This window comes from Quercus robur, chromosome 7, assembly GCF_932294415.1.
Source record: "Quercus robur chromosome 7, dhQueRobu3.1, whole genome shotgun sequence".
NCBI lineage: Eukaryota > Viridiplantae > Streptophyta > Magnoliopsida > Fagales > Fagaceae > Quercus > Quercus robur.
Window position 1 is genome coordinate 18099074 of NC_065540.1, and position 19284 is coordinate 18118357.

Genomic DNA, 19284 nt, shown 5'->3' on the forward strand with positions numbered 1-19284 from the left:
AGGTAGGCTTAGCCAGAATAGCTAGGCGTCACATCGGTGTAGCTTGGAGAATCACATTCTTCCCATTCTTCTTTTTGTGGGATCCCCCCCCCCCCCTGGCTCTCTTCCCCTTTTATACCAGTGTTTTCTTCCCGTCTTTCATCTACGTGTCAGTTTTTCCTTTTTGGGGTAATGACTCGTCCTATCAATCCATACGTCAGAGTGGTTGGGGGTGATTGGGAAAAGTTAAATAGCATGGTCCGGAGTATGGGCTTATCAGGTGCAGAGCTCCACATTACGGTGTTGGCAGCTTTCTCCCTTGTATTGCTCTTGTACTGAGTTTGTCCTTTTCTTCAGGCGTTTTGTGAGGTGTTGAGCGTGAGATCGTTCTCGGCCACATCCTTGGGCCTTTAAGGGGCTTTCATCATACGTCCTCGGCAGTAGGGCTCCTCGGCCTGGGCTTTGGGCCCTGAATACAAAGTGGGCTGGGACCTCAGATTTCGGACCCCACAATATATATTAATGATAATTCAATAATTGGAGAGAGGGAGTTTGAACCTTTAAAATATTTGTTAGAAATACTAGAATATACCAATTATACTATGAGACTCTTGACTTAAGTGCCTTAACAAGTTAACATGCATGTTTTCTTTGTTCAAGTGATAAAAAGAGAATTAATTAAGAGTTTACTTGAGTTGTATTAAAAACAAATAAAGTCTGACTTTGAACTCCAATTACGCACAAATTTGCGAGCTTGATGATGCTTGAAGTTCGAAATATAGAGCTGAGTCTTGGATCAAGTGACCTATATAGTAGATAATTGTATCATGTTACAAAGTCGCACTGTTCACTCGTTGGAATTTGAGCGGTTCTTAAAAACTTAAAAAAATAAAATAAAATAAAAACGATAGTTTGTATTATTAAATCAATTCATAATAAAATAAAATAATTTCCATAAAAAAAAAAAAAAAACGATAGTTTGTATTATTAAATCAATTCATATCTTTTCTCAAAAATAAAAAAATCAATTCATATCTTTTTGTACAGAAGCCTAAAGGAATGGAGGACATTTCTCCACCCAAATTCCTACACTCTTTCAATAGGGCTGCATTAGCCAAAACATGAGATGCAAGCTTACAACCAGAATTAATAACATTGAAATTTGAAAACAACATTTCTAAATCCAGAAGCAATCCATGTCACCAACCAACAACCTGAACCTAGTTGGATAGATTAAATGAATAAATTCACCATCTTTTAATAGTTTAAGTTTTTTGAGAAATCGGTAATTTAACATAGTATTTGTGGGGCCCGGCCCGCTTGCTCATGGGGAGTCCACAGGCCCAAGCTGAAGAAGGCCATGGCCCAAGCTCAAAATAAGAAGCACAAAATGGCCCGGAGATACAGCCGAGGACAGCTTAGTCCTCGGCAGACCCAAAGTCTCATTGATGAAAGTGGTATACGAGCAAACTTTAAGGATCATAAAATATCTCAGGGAAGTTGTCCTTAATACCCTTCACTGATAAGACTCTACACCTGACAGAACCTGATTCTTAGGCTTTATTAACCATCCCCAACAATTCCGGGATTAGACTGACGGGACAAATATCAGTCCTGGAAAAGTTGACCCTACACGTGGACGAGGGACAGCAAACGTAAGCTAGTATAAAAGAGAAGATAAACTAATCAGAAAGGGATCCCCCATCTCACTTCCTGGGAAAAACTCCAGGGATGAGAATGCCCGGACAATATATGTACACCACCACGAAAAACCCACCGCCGGGTAACCGGAGAAAAACATTAGTGCTCCTCGGACATGATCCGAGGAGTCCAATCCCTCAAGTTACAAAGCTGTGGGGCTTAGATATCCAGGCTGAAGCCTTTTCTTATCTGAGTTTCCCTAAAGTCCGGTCTGGACCAACGCCCTGTGACCAAACGCTAGCCTTTTAAGCCCACTCTCTACAAATCTTATTGTGAGGGATCCTTCACGTGCGAGCCCAACGTCATTGTTGGGCCGTTTGAGAATCGTGTCCCTACAGTATCAGTATAAGAAATCTTAAATTTAATTTTTTGTCACTACCTTGTCTCCAATTTAACAAAAATTTTCATGTGTTGGACCCTACTTAATTTGTACCATTTTTGTTTTGTTTTACTTATCATCACCATTTGCCATGTTTTTATTTAACTTTCCTTATAAAATAGTCAAAGTTTAAAATGAAAAAAAAAAAAAAAAAAAAAACACATGAAAAGTTATAATTAGTGGAACATAAAGTGGTACAAAGGATTTATATACCCTAAATAAATTTACAATTTCCTACTAGTTTAAGCTTTTAAAAGAATAAATAATTTAACACTATCGAACATGCATGGCTGAGACTGATTTAAAGCCGAAAACAGTGCAACATCCACAAGAAGTTTCTGCAAACCTAGATCAATGGCAAGTTGCAAAGTAAACAACACCATCAATTGATTCACATCACCATCAATTGACTACGATGTGCATAATCTGAGTTTGTTCCAAATATCAACATAATCTGTGGTGTATACTATTGCCTAGTGATCAAATCTAGCTCTATTGGTGTGGTATTCTTTTGATCCGATACTCGTTCATTGCGTGCACTCCAAATCATCCATGTCGTCATAAATAGCTACTGAATCTTCGATTACCCCAAATTACTTAGACAAGTTTTTAATTTGAGCTATCAGAGTAAGCTGCCAAATAGAGTGAGCAACATCGCATGCATGAATACAGGACATGAATAAACGTCAGTTGAAAGGGATATTATAAAAATGGCTAACTTGATAGTTTTCCGCACATAATAACTATTTCTTACCATAAAATATAATCTATGTTTTTTCTTTTGTCTGAAAACTTAAAAGAAGTGGACTGATGGACGGAATGTATAACATTTTCAAATTTTTGAAATAAAAATTTTAAAATTTTAAAGACAAAAATAATACTTGGGTTATATTTTAAGGACAAAAATAATCTTTTAGCCATAAATTTACTATTAAAATAACGGTGAAGAGTTTACAAAATACATGAAGTGCTAGTTCTTTTGACAACAAGCTTTGTGCCAAATGGATTTTAGTTAGAGGTTCACATCGCTATAGGATAATATTCTCTCTCTCTCTCAAAAAAAAAAAAAAAAAAAAAAAATCGCTAGGACAATTCGTGATTTGACAAACTCTTGCATTATATTTCATCATATTAGTATGATCGTGTCAGAAAATAATTCAATAATTGAGTCCTCCCACCCCCCAAAAACAATCTTGGGATTATAGCGTGCATACATAATTTTTATTTTTTATTTACTTATTCCATTTAAAAAAATACTTATGTAGAAGTACATTTGCACATAAAAAAAAAAAAAAAAAAATTTAAAAAAGGTGTACATAAATTGATGATGAAAAATGAAAATACCAATAATTTAAATTAAAACAAATAGACCATTAATCGTTTATGTGATGCATTTAATGTAGGATTTATTTCAGCATATTTTTTTTTCCCAACGGAAATTGAAAATACTTTTAGGAAAAACAATTATTTATTTATTTTTAGAATTTGATTGCGTTCATAATAATATCCTAGAAAACGTTTTTGGACATTTGACTTTTTTTTTTTTTTTTTTTTGGAGAAACTTTTTGGACATTTGACTTGGATGGAAAATAAACACAAAATCCACAATACCAATATTTAATATAGTATAATCTCAGAAAATCTAAGATAATGAACACCAATTCAAAGTACCAACATCTAATATTAACACAAAAATCCAACCAACACCACATTAATATACATTATTATATCAATATTGTGTTATAATAAAAACTACTAGAGTTGCAAATCTACACATTGGGGATTAATTTGCTCGAAATTGAAAAATATAATAAACAATAAGGACCATACTTAGACGGAGGATCTTTATTTGACATATGGAGTGATCTTAGAGGGTTGTGAGTTGGTCGTTGCTCTCGATTAGACTGTGGGTTTGTCATTAAAAAATGTGTTGTCTTAGGTGGGAGGGACAATGGCTTATTGGTATTAGAGAGAGAGAAAGAGATAGAGGTGAGTAGTGGAGTTGGTTAGGTTGGATGCATTTTGAGAAATTCTTTATTATTTTTGAGAGGATTGTTGTGATGGAATTGTTATGTCCGACAATGCTTTTTGTAAGGACCCAAATTAAAGCGCAAGATGTATGAGATTTTGGTCCAATGAATCCAATATAATAAATTTGTAGAGAGTGGGTCAAAGAACTAGACCTTAATGAGTTGAACAACGACTAGTACTGAATTGAATGACAATCAAACACAAAATAAGAGGTTCTGATATCAATGAACTTTCAATCTGAGGAGGTCACACTTGTATAAATTGATCACAATTGGATACAAAGACAATTTAGATTGCTACAGTGTTCTCTCTCTATTCTTCCGATCCTATTCTCAAGGAGGGTCTCTCATATTATATAGATCCTTTTGGATCATCTTGATCCTATACTTGTTGATCGTTTGAGCCCTTACTTGAGTATCAGTCCCATTAGACACTCTCTTTGGCTTTCTATGAGTTGTGATAGCCAAGACAGCACTGTTCTGAGGTCTTCTCCACATAAATGCGGTCAGAAAAGTAACTGTAGTGCATTTAATGCAGTGGTAACAGCTTTTCCCTAGATATTTTTGGGTTTCCTTTTTTTCCGTATGTTCATGAAGCACGTCCCTATCATTAGAGTTTTTTGGAAGGTTATTCTAATTGCTGGAATAGATATTTGAGTTATATTCATCATATCCGAGGATTAGTTCATTTTTGGACCACATTCCATTCGTTTCTTATTTATGAGACTTTAAATTGGAATCTCTAATGACTATTTGTTCATTCTCGGATCATTAAACGTTCTTGGGCTAAGCTCAAGGCTCAATATATGATCCTAGGCCCTTATCTCTACACTTATTATGCTGGTCAAATTGAAAGCAATTTTCTCTTTGATACTAATATTTTTAGCCAAACCAAACACCAAAAAAAGAAAAAAGAAAAAAGAAGCAAGAAAAAAGAAGGTTTTATATTGAATCAAACTTAGCCTGAAACCTTTTATTTTGGAGTTGGGATGGGTCATGGGCCCAGTTCAAACAAGTCTGAGTGGGCTTATGTGTGTGGAAAATTACATATTAGCCCATGAACACTACTTTGTAGTTGTGGAAAAAAAAAATTTTGGGGGACAATTATGGTAAAATTGCAAATTTTTTTTTTTTGGAAAATAAATAAAGAAAAGAGAGTGAGAGTTTGAATATTAATGGTTGATTGGTTCCGGATTTTATGTAATATTTGGTCTTATTATTTATTTATTTATTTATATATTTCCCAATTTATATACATTTTTTTCTCATCTCATGTGAGAGAAACCGTTTCCCTGATTAATGGCTTTATAGGAAAAAAACGCGGTGCAAATGTAAAAAATCTACGAATAGAATAAGAATACCATAATATACAAATAATACAATACAAAGAAGAGTCGTTCGGAAAGAGAGCTCCTTTCTTGTCCTTTAGCTCTCTTTCTCTTCTCGCGCTCTAAACCTTCTTATTGAGAGCGAGAGAAAAGAAAGAGAAAAAAAAAACAACATTTAATCATTTATTACATTTTTTCAACAATACACACTCTTATTACAAACACTATAGAGGAAAGTAAAGAAACAGAAGAAAAGGAAAAAGAAACCCCCAAAACCAAAACCAAAACCAAAACCAAAACCCAATACTCTCCATCCGTCAAACTCTCGAATCCACATTTCTTCGATCGACCAAAACCCTAATTCCATGCGGCCATCGGAGCCACCACTAATCTTCTGATCGATTGGATTTCACGGACTCTGTAATATAAAAGAGAATCGTTGTTTTTTGTGCTTAGTCAAAGCTCGAAGTCTTCTTTATTCGATGGTTTTATTGCAGTCAGGCTTGGCGTTCTCACAATGATTTGAAATTTCAAGGTCCTCAACGGAGTTTCGCTTTCCAAGGTATTGAAAAGAAAAAACCTTGACTTTTTCTTTTTTTTCAATCGGCTTTTATTTCAGCCATTTCTTGCTTTACACGGTTATGTTTTTATTGACTATAGGCTATTATAGCTAGCTCTATTGTACATATATAAATATTTGAATTACGATATATATAGATTATTGGATTGATTTTTGATAATTATAGGTTTGGTGTATGATAATTTTTATTTGTTATACATATATAAAAAAAAAAAGATTGTGATTTTGTGATGGATGATTAGGGTTAGGTTTAGGGCTAGGGGATTGACGCGAATGGAAGCGTCTGGAAGCAGTCCTGAGGGGTTTCGGACTAATTCTTCGGGTTCGGGGAGTGGTGGGATTGGGAATTCGAGAAGATACGGATTGTTCTCGGCTTCAAATATCATTCAGGCGCCACTCTCTGCGTTGTTGGAGTATTCGGGGATTCTTCGTACCAATGCTAGTAGGTCTAATCATCAGGAGACTGATTCTTTGATTCACGGAGGACGGCTATCTTCTTCGGGCTCTGGGTTTCACCTTGCTCAGCTCGATCAACCTGCCGCTGCTGCTACTGCCAATGACGGCGAGGTTTCTATTAGGATAATTGGTGCGGCGGAACAAGAACAGGATAGGGAACCTGCTGCTGGATTGGTAGTTGGGCACCAGCTTGGGAGTGAGGTAGCTGCTGCCGCTCGTACTGATGTTTCTCCACGAGCGACTGAGGCTCAGGGAGGGGATTCAAGGATTGAGCGTGGTGGTGTAGCGGAGGGAATTTCGCAATCTGCAAATGGGAATTCGGAGGGAGAAGCTGTGGATGGAGGTGGGGCAAATGGGAGGGATTCTTCTTACCAGAGATATGATATTCAGCAGGCTGCTAGGTGGATTGAGCAGGTCCTGCCCTTCTCTTTGCTCCTCTTGGTGGTATTCATTCGCCAGCATTTACAAGGTATTGTTTTTCTATATATGGTTTATGGTTTATGCTTTTAGTTCTTGTTCACTATTAAAAATCATTAGCTTGATCCTATGGGAATTTGTTATGAAATTTTACTGTTTCTTTATTCTACATGCCTGTGTTGGGAGAGTTATCAAACCCTTGTATGAACGGTATTTACACATTTGGAGCATTTCTTGCAACTCTGTTTTGGTGATGTTTGTGGTGGGGAACACACCTTCTTTAGTGGAGAGGGGTAGGTGATAGTGAATTTTTGTGGCAAGTTTTGTTGGATGATACATTCATCTGATTTCTTTAAGTAGTTGTTGATGATAATTAGTTGGCTTGAAGGAAGTTCCTGTAGGGTTAATGCTGATTATTCCAGGAATAGTGCTTAGGAGGCTGTTGCTGTTGCTGTTGCTTATTACCTAGTGACTCTTTCTGCCTCATCGATAAATTTTCTTGATGCATTTTAAAAGCCTTGTATTGATATTCTATTTTCCCCCTTTTCTAGGAGTCGAAAGACTATATTATCTTGTGGACATTTTCTATAATTTGATAACTGGTTTTATATAGAGTTCTGAGTCTTTCTTTTTTGTTGGTGCTATCTTTTGGTATTTCAATTTTCAAACTTCAGAGTAGTTAATTGGATTGATAAGAGAATTTGTTTTACCTGGTTCTTTCTTTTCCCTTACACCTTTCTCTCTCTCTCTCTCTCTCCCCCTTCTCCCCCCCCCCCCCCCCCCCCCAACACACACAAACATTCATATTACATATGGCTCAAGTGTTACTGCTTCCAATCAACTTCTCTAAGCATATGATTCCTCTAGTTTTTCCCCCCTTGTCTTCAACTAATGGGGATGGGGCAGGGCCGGCCCAACAAAATTTGGGGCCTAAGGCAAAAATTTTATATGGGGCCTTTTTATATGTAAACATTAATTAAATAAAATTATATAATACTAATTAAATTAAGACTAATTTGATGTAAATACAGAAATTGATGAACAATACTAGCTAAACTAAGGTTAATTTCATATAGAAGATTGAATATTGTAGTTGAATCAAAAGGAACTTACTTTAACTTGGATATATGACTATGCATAGTTAAGTACAGTTGTAATCTAAATTTTAATTTTATATATTCTTTTTAAGAGAAAGAGATAGATAGATATTATTTGGTGTGTGGCTTAATAGGAGATTAGTCATCATTGATGATTTATCACATTTGCATCTTTTTATTTGAAACATCTTAGGGTTTCAATTGGGTTAAATTTTTATTGGTCTCCTATTTTAAAAGCCTTGTTAGAAATGAAAAAGAAAAATACTAAAAATACTACAAAATATTCACAATAAATGTGATTATGAGTGTAATTGATGAATTTCAACAACTTAATTTATTTGTGTTTGAATTACTTTTTTTTGTGATTGGTGATATGTCAGTTAAATCTATAGTAAAATTTGTGGTATCCTTAGCATCACTCTTAAAAAAAATACCAATTATTTAAAAAATGTTATATTTTTATAAAATTTTGGGCCTTTTACTAAGGGGAATGGGGCTTTTTTTAGTAGGGAAATTTTTTATTTGTTGTGGGGCCTTAGGCCTAGGCCTAAGTTGCCTAGGCCTTGAGTCGGCACTGGGGTGGGGGGATTTGATCCCAGTTCCTTCCCATAGAGAGAACCAGACAAGGCCATTGAGACACTAGCTCTAGGCATATGATTCCCTTAGGGCTCATTTGATACAGTGTAATGATGATTACTTGGAAATTTACGAGAGTACAAGAAGCTATAATGGAATAACTATTCCTATGCAGTTGTTTGGTGCTGACAGAGGAATAGAGCCCATAATTTGTATTTCACAGTCGGATATAGCATGATTTGATGATATAATCGTCATATTCCAATCCAATGTCCTAAAATACCCATATATATATATATTTCATTTTTATGCTCTCCATGGGTCTCGCTTAATATATTATGTATAAATTAAAAACTTATAAAAAACCCATAACTGTATAATTAATATCATTGTCCTCATTTCAGAATTTTTTATCTCCATAAATGTTTTAAGAAAAAAGAAGAAAAAATTGATCACATCTCCCATAAGTGTTAAATTCTAATAAATGACACATTCACCTGCTAGATCATGAATAAAATAGTGATATATAAAACTATATATTTTTTTTTAAATAAAAAAAAATGCATGTTTTATAAAAAGGTTAATACATATTTGAAATTTAAATTTATACGTCAGAAAAAAGAAGAGTTTGTAATTTCATAATTTGTTTGTTTTTCTGTTGAGTTTCATACCATAATATAAATTGTTTAGGCTTATACTTTTCAATGAATAAAAAATAAATAATTACAATCATAATTATAGATTTTACATTTTATTAAAAAAAGGCTAGTACGAACTTAAGGAATAGCTATTCCTCATTTCAAAGAATAGCTGTTCTTTATTTATTCCTTGTAATGAAAATACAACTAAACAATTGAATGATGATTATAAAGGAATAGCTATTCCATTCCTAGATCTATTCCTACGTACCAAACGTGCCCTTAGTTTTCTTGTTGATTGATTCCTATCCCTTTTTAGCCAGTTGGCTTTGGTCCTCTATATGCTAAGTAGATGGTTTCCCTTTTTACCTTGTTCGTTACTTGTAGGCGCTCCTCTTCTGCACATTGCTTTTCCTGACCTTTCAGGCTGTTATATGTCTAATAATCATAGAAGAATTGAGGAATCATTAGCCTTTGTTTCTTTACGCATCAAATATTTTCCCCTGGACTTAAATTTTCTTTATTGAATATATACACCTTAGGTTTTCTGATTATGGTTATTTCCCCACTACATTTTTGTGGCCACTTTTCCTTCACGTTAGTGACATTGGCCTTTCTGCTACTACGTACAGGTTTCTTTGTTACTATTTGGATTGCTGCTGTCATGTTCAAGTCAAATGATATTCTGCGGAAACAGACAGCTCTTAAGGTGCAGCAATTTGTAGATCTGTATTTTTAATTTTTTTTGGCAGGATTTTCTTTTTTGGGATGAAAAAGTTCCCTTTATTAAGCATGGTAAATTGCTGGTGGCTGCAGGGAGAGAGGAAAATGTCCATTCTGATTGGCATTACTCTTGCATTCACAATTCATGTGGTTGGCGTATACTGGTGGTATCAGAATGATGATCTTTTGTATCCGTTGGTGATGCTTCCTCCAAAAGCTATACCACCTTTCTGGCATGCTATTTTCATTATTATGGTGAATGGTATGTTTTTCTTTGGCTATTTGTTTATGAATTAATGAAATTAATATTGTAGCTGGGAAATAAGTTGTAGTGAAACTAGTGCTACTGTCTATGTCATCTCATCCAACATGTTTTTTGTGGATCCTTCATTGGATATTAGTCAGAAATTGCTAAGAACATGGCAGTAGTATAAAAGTTGTTAAATTTCTTCTTATTTTTACAATTATTTAAGCATGTCAAATTACCACTATTGAGTTATTTTCTGAACTCACCAAATTCTTTGTGATGCCACATATCTCAGGAAGTGCATGTTTGTATATATAGGCAGAACTCTCTCTCTCTCTAAAGTAGGGTACCATTCTATAGAAGAGTCCTTTGGACTTGCCTCTAGCCAATAAAACCTATGGGCAACTGACCTATCCTCTCTTTCTCTTTTAAATCTTTATAGTTAATATTTTGCAGTTATGGCAAGGAGCCATTTTGTTATAAGCACCGGTTTAGATCTCAGTCTCTTCCTCATGGGACAGATATACTACTTAAGCACTTAATATTATTGTGCACAAATGCTCGTTATGAATTCTCATTTTACGAAAATTTTGTGTGGTTATTTATTTATTTTTTGAAATGTAATATGTATGCTAGTTTGTTCTGGGGCATTGCAATAGTTTCTTAGTTTGCTTTCCTTTCAGATACATTGGTTCGGCAGGCAGCAATGATATGCAAGTGTTTTCTGTTGATGTATTACAAGAACAGCAGAGGCCGAAATTATCGTAGGCAGGTGAGTTGATATAAATTTTAGCATTTAGAATATTAATTGTTTTTCCTAGTTATAAAAATAAAAATAAAAAAGGTAAAAAAATTGCTGTGTAGTCCTTGAAAAGAATGATAGAAACAAGAGGAGACTGCCGAAATTGTGGGTTCTAGTATGCTCAATCGGTAGAGTCTCACATTGTCAAAGAAGGGACCTTGGCTTGGATACTGGCTACTTCAAAAAGAAGCCAATTGGCGTTTTTGCAAGTGTTAGGTTCAAGATCCACTGAGTGCGTGTGTAACATTACCCCATCAAAAAAACAAAAAGAGGACACTGCTGAAAGTGTCTTTTTTTTCCCCTTGTCCCCTTTTATATTTTTTCTGTCCTCATTCTTTTCATGGACTAAACGGTGCATTAGATTAAGATGATTCACATATGTATGCCTTTTATTTACCATTAATTTCTGATTATGAAAGTTCAAATTTTCCAGGGTCAAATGCTTACTTTGGTTGAGTATTTGCTGCTGCTGTACCGTGCCTTACTGCCAACCCCAGTTTGGTATCGTTTCTTCTTGAACAAAGAATATGGAAGCCTCTTTTCATCCTTAATGACAGGGTTGTATCTAACTTTCAAGCTCACATCCGTTGTTGAGAAGGTATTATAATTTTCAATATACATTTTGTATATTCCTTGTCTGTTCCAATGTTTCTCTCGGCAGAAAGGATTGACTTTCTGGCAAGAGTTCTAATTTCCACATGGCTGTTATCTTCTACTCCAACCCTTTTCTTCACCTTCTTTGTAATCATGGTCAGGTGCAATCCTTCTTTTCGGCATTGAAGGCGTTATCACGTAAAGAGGTGCATTATGGGGCTTATGCAACATCAGAACAGGTAATGTGGACTTTCTTTGTCCAACACACAAACCCACAGACACATGCCTTGGTTTGGCATGGGGTCCTTGCACATTTGTGCCACCACTTGAGCACTCATTTTTTTCTTAAGTTAATTTTCTTGTCTTAAAGATAATTAGAGAATTATATGCCTTAGAAAAGGCTTAGTTATGCTACCACGCTTTAATTTCAATACACTTCCATGGTGAGTGCCCTGTTTAATCTATAAGATTTTGAAGTTTTTATAGAGTTGCAGTTTGTGGTTGTGAAACTTTACTGCTCATCTGGGATTTTAAGTTGTAGGCATCTGATGCAGGTTAGCGCAGCAGGCGACATGTGTGCTATTTGCCAGGAGAAAATGCATGCCCCTATCCTACTTCGTTGTAAACACATATTTTGTGAAGACTGTGTATCAGAGTGGTTAGTTTGTTTCTGCCATTTATGTTCTCTACACTGTTAATCTGTTTTTGCCAATTAATTTTTCAATACCCTTGTGGCCTAGCATTCATCATTCTTTTGTCACATCTCAATAAGATTTTACGCTAGGTTGCCAATTGTAATCCTGACTTTAGTGTTACACGACTTGAAATGTATTGGTCTCAAGTTTAGAGCTGGTGTGTCTTAGCACATTCAATTTTCTGTGTTGTGCACGTTAGAGATTTAGAGTTAATAGTTTGTTTCTGCCATTTAGGTACTTTGCACTATCTGGGAATAGTGAAAGCTACGTTGTGTAGTGGAATCTTAACTTTGGTGTTACACAACTTGAAATGTTTGTGGGAGCCAGATGTACGGTCTAAACTTGTCTCAAATTTAGATTTGGTGTGCCTTAGCACTTTCAATTTGCCTGTGTTGTTCACGTTATGGTTAATAGTTGGCCAAACACCCATATGTATAGGGTCTTGCAAGCTATTTGTATTATTGTATACTTGTCTTTTCTGCTTGTAAGTTGAATGTGTTAACTGAAAGTTGAGGGGATTCGACCCTGAAACTAAAGCCCATAGAAGATAACCATTGGCATTTTTTCTTCTGAATTTGGGTTAACATTTATCATCCTCCCCCCCTCTCAAAAATAAAACTTGAGTCTGTTAGACTTAATTGTTAGAAGGTTTATGCTTGTGTCATAAAGTTCTTTTGTGGCTGTAAATGTTCTGTACTCTACCCTGGGGGGGTGCTCTGGTGATTTTTGTTTTGGTCCTTTGGAGTGCTGATGGTCCTTATTATTTATTTATTTTTTTCCAGGTTTGAGAGGGAGCGAACGTGCCCATTATGCAGGGCTTTGGTCAAACCTGCGGATCTTAGATCATTTGGCGATGGATCAACTAGTTTGTTTTTCCAGTTGTTCTAAAATCTTTTGCTGTAAAAGGGAGTTTTTCTGCTTTGAAGCCCTCAATCCTTATTCAAAGCAGCCTTCTCCTGATATTTTTATCTACACAGGAAATTTAACCATAATTTGCTTTGCCTTGTTCACGGGTAGCACTGGAAAGTTACTTGAAGTGCCTAGAATTGAATTGAATTGGCAATATGTTCATATTTGTATTGAGAAAGGTTAAAATGTATGTAATGGGCCCAAAGCTACAGAGGAATTCCTGTAAGGAGTAAGGACTTACCATACTGTTCATTTTCCGTAAATGGAAGTTCTTCAACCCCTCTTCCACTCTCGCTTTTCTCTGTAATTTCTCTCATTATATTATTAGTCTCCTCAAGGCATATAATGATATAATGTATTGTTTCCCACAATTGCACGATTTTTCAGTCGAAGCAGAAACTTTTTGAAGAGGAATTTTTAAAGCATTACTCACTCACTCAAACTCATGCTTGTGAATTGGTTAGATATGTGTGGAACGCAAACCACGGTTTTTTTTTGGTTGGTTAAAAAGCAAGTACAGTATATTAGTATAATGCTAGCAAAAGCCGTACTAGGCACAAATGGTTCCAAGTATACATCATCAATAAGATCAACATTAAGTGTGTGTGAGCTTGGTGAGAGAGTGTAATTAAAGTGTTTGTGTGTTTAGCAATTAGTTTATTTCTAAAAAAAAAAAGATCAGCATTATAAAACGGTTCAATAAAGCTACTGAGAGTACCACCTTAGATAACAAAATCTTGAATTGGCATCAGCACAACGGTTAAGGAAATGTCAACCACACTTTGCTTGGTATATAAGAGTGATTTGTTTTGTCTGTTATGGCTTTAATCACCATATATTTCGGATTTTAGGGTACGCAATCCCTCTGTGTCCCATACGGGCAAAGCAATAATCAGGTATAAAAGATTGTACTTTCAATTGTATTTTTTTTTTTAAACTACCGCACACCCTTGATATGATGGTCACTCCACAAGTATAAGTGCTTGCGGGGTGTGGGGGGCAAGGGTCAGGGTTTAAGTCTTCAGGAGGAAGTTTCATACACATATACACATAGATTAGGCTAAAGTAAAATTTCTATCTTGTATAAAAAAAAAATTGTATTTTTTTAAGATTTCTTCACTTTAAGTGTCCAATAAATCCATAGTTTTTTTCAAGAAAAGAAAGAAAAAAAATCCAGTGCTTTGTCGAAAATGCTTAAGCACCACATAACCAGTACAATTATATCTGTATAGACTCGTCACTTCTTGCAGTTCACAAGAAATGAAGCAAATATAGCTTATACAGTTTTGCAACAAAAAACATCCATCACACTTTGCAATAGCTCCAAAAAGCTGACAAACCTCAGAGCTACTATCCAATTCCTTCAGTAATTTGACAAAAGAAAGCAAGCGCTACAGATCATCCATGATTAATTCTGCTGCGCTTACTCTGAAAATGCTACCACACACACTATGTGCAATGGCAATCGTTGGCTTGGAGTACAAGAATCACATGGAAAATATTTGAACCTGTACTAAGTTACAGAAGACGAATTACAACAACTCACTCTTGATGAGAAAACTGCATACACCAATTAATCGGTGGAAAAATAACACAACCCACTTGCCCCTCTTCCTCCCACAGAAGAAAAAAAAAAAAGGAAGAAAAGTAATAAAAAATGAATGAATACTAAATCTTTGATGAAGAACAGGAAACTCTATTTAGGAAGAAGCTATAGAGGGTCTTTGTGTATCTTCTTTCTCATCAACTGAGGTACTCAAACTCTGCAGGACCTCACTTTCTAGAACATCCTTATTTTCTTGTGATGGCGCCATGGGCACAGGAAAGATTTCCTTTGTCACGGTAGGGCTTTCAGATGGGAGAATCTCAATCTCAGAAGGTGAGGGTGGGGATGTAGGAGAGGGTGGAGAAACAGAGAGCATTTTTGAGACTCCTGGGGTGGATATGGGGTAAACTTCTGTAACTTCTTCAATCCCTTCATCTAAATAAACAACATCCTGCATGGTGAGTTGGTGATATTCAACAACTTCCCTTAGGAAGCGGTTCTCACGTGCATATATTGTGTTCTCATTGGCCAAACGTGCCTTCTCAGCCAAAAGTGTCTCCAGTTGAAGGCGGATCTGAGATCATATGCACATAACAGACATTAATCCCAGCAAAAATAAGAAAAGAAAAGGGGTTAATCTTGAATAACATAATTCCCTCCAATCTCCAATAAACAGACAACATATGTGTATGTACAAGTACCCCACAGACTAAATGTATAAATAATGTAATAGCTTAAGGATATACAAGCATAGCTATGATCAACTTGAATTATAAACATCAGAGTAACAGATAAAGTCAATGCAGAAGTATTACATAGAGATTTGGCCAAATAATAAAAAAGAGAGTAAAAATACCAAGTCATCGTCTGCACGGTGGTCTCCCTTCTCACGATTCTCTCGAAGAAGTTTATTTTCATCTTCTAGTTGAGCACATCGTTCTTTTGCAAAAGCTAAATCTGCTTTAACTGTTTTCAGCTCCCGAAGAAGTAGTTTTGCTTTGGCAGCTGTTGCCATTGCAACCTGTGACACAAACGAAGGCCAATTATTCATTTCAATGCTACAAGTAGGTTCATAAAACTGAAAACTGCAAATACCTTAAACATGAAAAATTCAAAATGAATACTCAAAATGAGCTGCATGCCCCAAAATCTGCTTTTTGATGTTCTAATCCCGCATGCTAGTTTATAAAGCAAACGATAGTTTCAAAAACTGAAAGCTTACACTTAAATCAGTGAAGGTTATCTAATGTCAAGTAAATCACACAAGGATTTTACAAAAAACATCCGTGTTTCTTTCTTGGTGTTGGTTTTATCAGTGAAGGTTATCTAATGCCAGCATTGAGGACTTGGTACTGTTTGGATCACTGAATGATGCATATACCAAGGTATTCCTCCCCTGCTGAGTAACTTGACATGAATTTTTCACTTAGATAAGATAACTTGAATCTAATAATTAAAACATTCTCTACATTCACAACAAGAATCAGTCATGCAAAATTACAAGGTTGGCACCTTACGTCGCGAGATGCCTTGAGTTGAGTTTCATGGTTGGTTTGAAGCTGCTGTTGTGTTGGTTGAACTGGTGATTGCTGCCACGAATTATTTACATTAGAATCCTGATTTGGTGACTCATAATTGTTTCCTCTACGCTTATTTTGCAGTTTGCGAGTTTCTTGGATAATGTCTGCTGTCTTATTTTCCACGATTGTGCGACCTTCCTGGAAAAAAGAAAGGAAATTTTTAAGCAAGGTGATTCCATTCTATACTTGAAAGAAAGAATAAACAATGCAAGAAAAATATCTGAGGTTCCTTTTCACATTATAAGGTCAGTGCCTCTCTCTATCTCTCTCATTGTGTTTTTGCTTTCTTAATTTGGTATGGCAATTTTGTTAACCAAACAAAGAAGTACTAATAATAGCTGTCCATAGGAAAAAAATAATATATTTTTGTATCACAGCCTCACAGAGTCACATGTCATAAGGAAGAAACTAAAAGGGTGAACTGGGAATATATTTGATTCTATAAACTATTGGACAGCTTTTCGGAACTAAAATAAATAGGTGGTCATCAATCTCATGGGAGAAAAAGATAATCAAGCACAAGGATAAAATTCAATGGATTCACAACCAAGGATAATAATTTATTGAAAATAACTAATTCTTTTCCTTCAAATACAAAATAGACTTCTATTGCCAAGTACATAGCTGAAGTTACTTGACCATTCTCACCAATTTTCATTGCAAACAATAACTAACACAGTTGAGTTAGACAATAATCAAATGGAAGAGTAGGAAAAAAATCTAAGGTGATAGATGATAGTAAAGGCAACTGTCGGCAATTAATAAATAATAATCCTATCAGCCAAAAGATACAAGATTTAAAGCATGTAAAAACAAAATGTGTATTAGATTATCAAGTAGAACCAAACTAAAATAATAAGATTTAGAGACCTAAAGCTGACTTGACAAGGCAAGCCAACAACTAACATCTAAAATTCAAGAGGAAAAAAAAAATCCATTAACAAGAAATCATCTATCACAATTTACCTCAAAAGCCTTTTCAAAGGTGTCACCAATGTGATTAAGGGAAGATGTGATTACATTCAATCCCTTTCGTAATTTAGGACTTTCCATTTTTCTGAAGTTCTCAGACGATTGGTATGATTGCTGTAATTAATATTGCAAAGGGAAGTATTAGAAAAAAGCAAAAAAGAAAAAAAGAAAAACCAGAAAGTCGAATTCAGCTGGTAAACATGATATATGGACATTATGTATCTAGATGCTAGATTAGTACAAGCAATAGTTTCGAGCTTCAAAACCAAGGCATCACTAGGATCATTTTAAATTTGATATTCATGCTTGCCTGATTCAAAAGAAAGATGTTAACTTTGTATTACCTGGCCAGCTGCTGAGTTGTTGAAGGGCTGCGATCTCATTCTCTCAGGCATATCATATTGCTGGGACATGTTGTCATCATCAAGGATTGCTTTTGCTTTTCGAGCCAGAACACCCCAAAACCCGGATTTTGATTCACCTTTTGCTGAATCATCTCCGTAGGCAGCGAAGCTCTGCATTTTCAGGTATGATAACACATCCTCAAAAAATGCAAAACTACAACATTATAATATAAATAACAATATATTTTGAGCAAAATAAATATAAATAACACAAATTTGATGAGATGTTAGTACGATGATTATATGATTAAATTTATAATTACCTAATAAATTAAGCTTTTAGGACAATTGGTAATTTATCAAAAATTAGCACGTAGAGCTAGTAACAAAAACTTACAAACTCCATCAACCTTCCTATCCTAATTCATGGTAACACAGAAAGAAAAGGAAAAAACTGAAAAAAGTCTCTAACTTTCCCAAATTTAACACAAGAAATGTAATTTATCGCTTCTAATCTAGGATCCTCAGAAAGGTAAAACTGTCATCTGAATTTTGCAAATTTAACAAAGGAAAGATGTAAATCACGTAATCAATCGATCAAGTTACTAATCTAGGATTCTCGGAAAGCAAAGAATTCCATATTCATAACTCAGAAAACAGGGGCAGGTGTCCAACACAACAATCTAGGAAAAAGAATGCATAAAATACCTTCTCTTCTCCAAATAAGAGACTAGATCCAAAACAAAACACACACAAACAGATCTGTTAATAAAAACCCAGGACCCATTTGAAGAATAAGATTGAATTTTGAAAGCTAAAAGAGAACCAACAAAAAAAAAAAGGGGACCTTGGAAGGACGAGAGGCGAAAGCAGAGTCAGCGTAGGCAGAGGAAAGCGAAGATTCACGATGAAGAGCGGAGGCACGAATGGCTTGAGCAGCAAGAGAAGTGTATGATGTAGAATTTGGAAGTGTTCCTCCTCCTCCTCCTCCTGATGAAGATGAAGAAGAAGAAGATGAAGATCGTTTGAATTCATTATTATTATTATTATTATTATAATCAGGTGGCGGTGGGTGATGAATTTCTTCTGTGAAAGTTGATGTCTTCGTAATTCCTTGCCTTCTTCTGTACGCCATTTTTGTTTTGGTTAAGGTTGCCGTAACAACAACCAGAATCAGAACCAGAAGCACAACCACCACCACCACCACCGTGATGACAATAAAACCAACGAACGAGGAGGATCTTTTTCGATCCCACTCTCGTTTTTTGGCTTGCTGTTTTTTTTTGTGTGTGTTCCCTTTCCCACGTTCCTTGTTTTAACGAACTCTCTCCGTTTTTTAATCAAAGCACAAACCAAATATGAGAGAGAGAGAGAGAGAGAGAGAGAGAGAGAGGAAAAAAAAAAGCGCGCTCTAAAACATTAATCTAATGGCTAATACCTGTTTGCGAACTCAGAAGCCACTACTTTACCGTTGGATTCTCAATTCTGCCAGTTCATGCCTTTGGGCCCCACAAATTGCTTGTTCATCCTCATTTTCCTCATTTCATGCTACCATATATTATTATATTATTATTATTATTTATATATATTTTTATGATTTTCCATATGATTGGATTGGATTGGATTGCCCCTTTTTCCGTTGGGATATCTATAATTCAATTCATTCTTTGGTTACATAAAATATGAAAGAA

General features: G+C 35.4%; 2 protein-coding genes across 2 annotated transcripts; one reads left to right on the forward strand and one right to left on the reverse strand.

Moving 5' to 3' along the window:
• The first annotated feature begins 5510 nt into the window (after nt 1-5510).
• Nucleotides 5511-13443, forward strand: LOC126692598 (uncharacterized). Its single transcript, XM_050388263.1, has 9 exons — nt 5511-5979; nt 6240-6922; nt 9814-9890; nt 9998-10166; nt 10835-10923; nt 11387-11551; nt 11709-11786; nt 12102-12205; nt 13025-13443. Exons 2-9 carry the CDS (start codon nt 6271-6273, stop codon nt 13128-13130), a joined length of 1440 nt encoding a protein of 479 aa, XP_050244220.1. The 5' UTR covers nt 5511-5979; nt 6240-6270; the 3' UTR covers nt 13131-13443.
• Nucleotides 13444-14435: 992 nt separating this feature from the next.
• LOC126692599 (uncharacterized) lies at nt 14436-18946 on the reverse strand. The gene is made up of 6 exons (XM_050388265.1): nt 18441-18946; nt 17594-17764; nt 17244-17363; nt 16215-16415; nt 15554-15718; nt 14436-15271 (listed from the first exon to the last, which is right to left on the reverse strand). The coding sequence occupies exons 1-6, from the start codon at nt 18726-18728 to the stop codon at nt 14852-14854; spliced, it is 1365 nt and encodes a 454-aa protein (XP_050244222.1). The 5' UTR covers nt 18729-18946; the 3' UTR covers nt 14436-14851.
• Between the last annotated feature and the right edge of the window lie 338 nt (nt 18947-19284).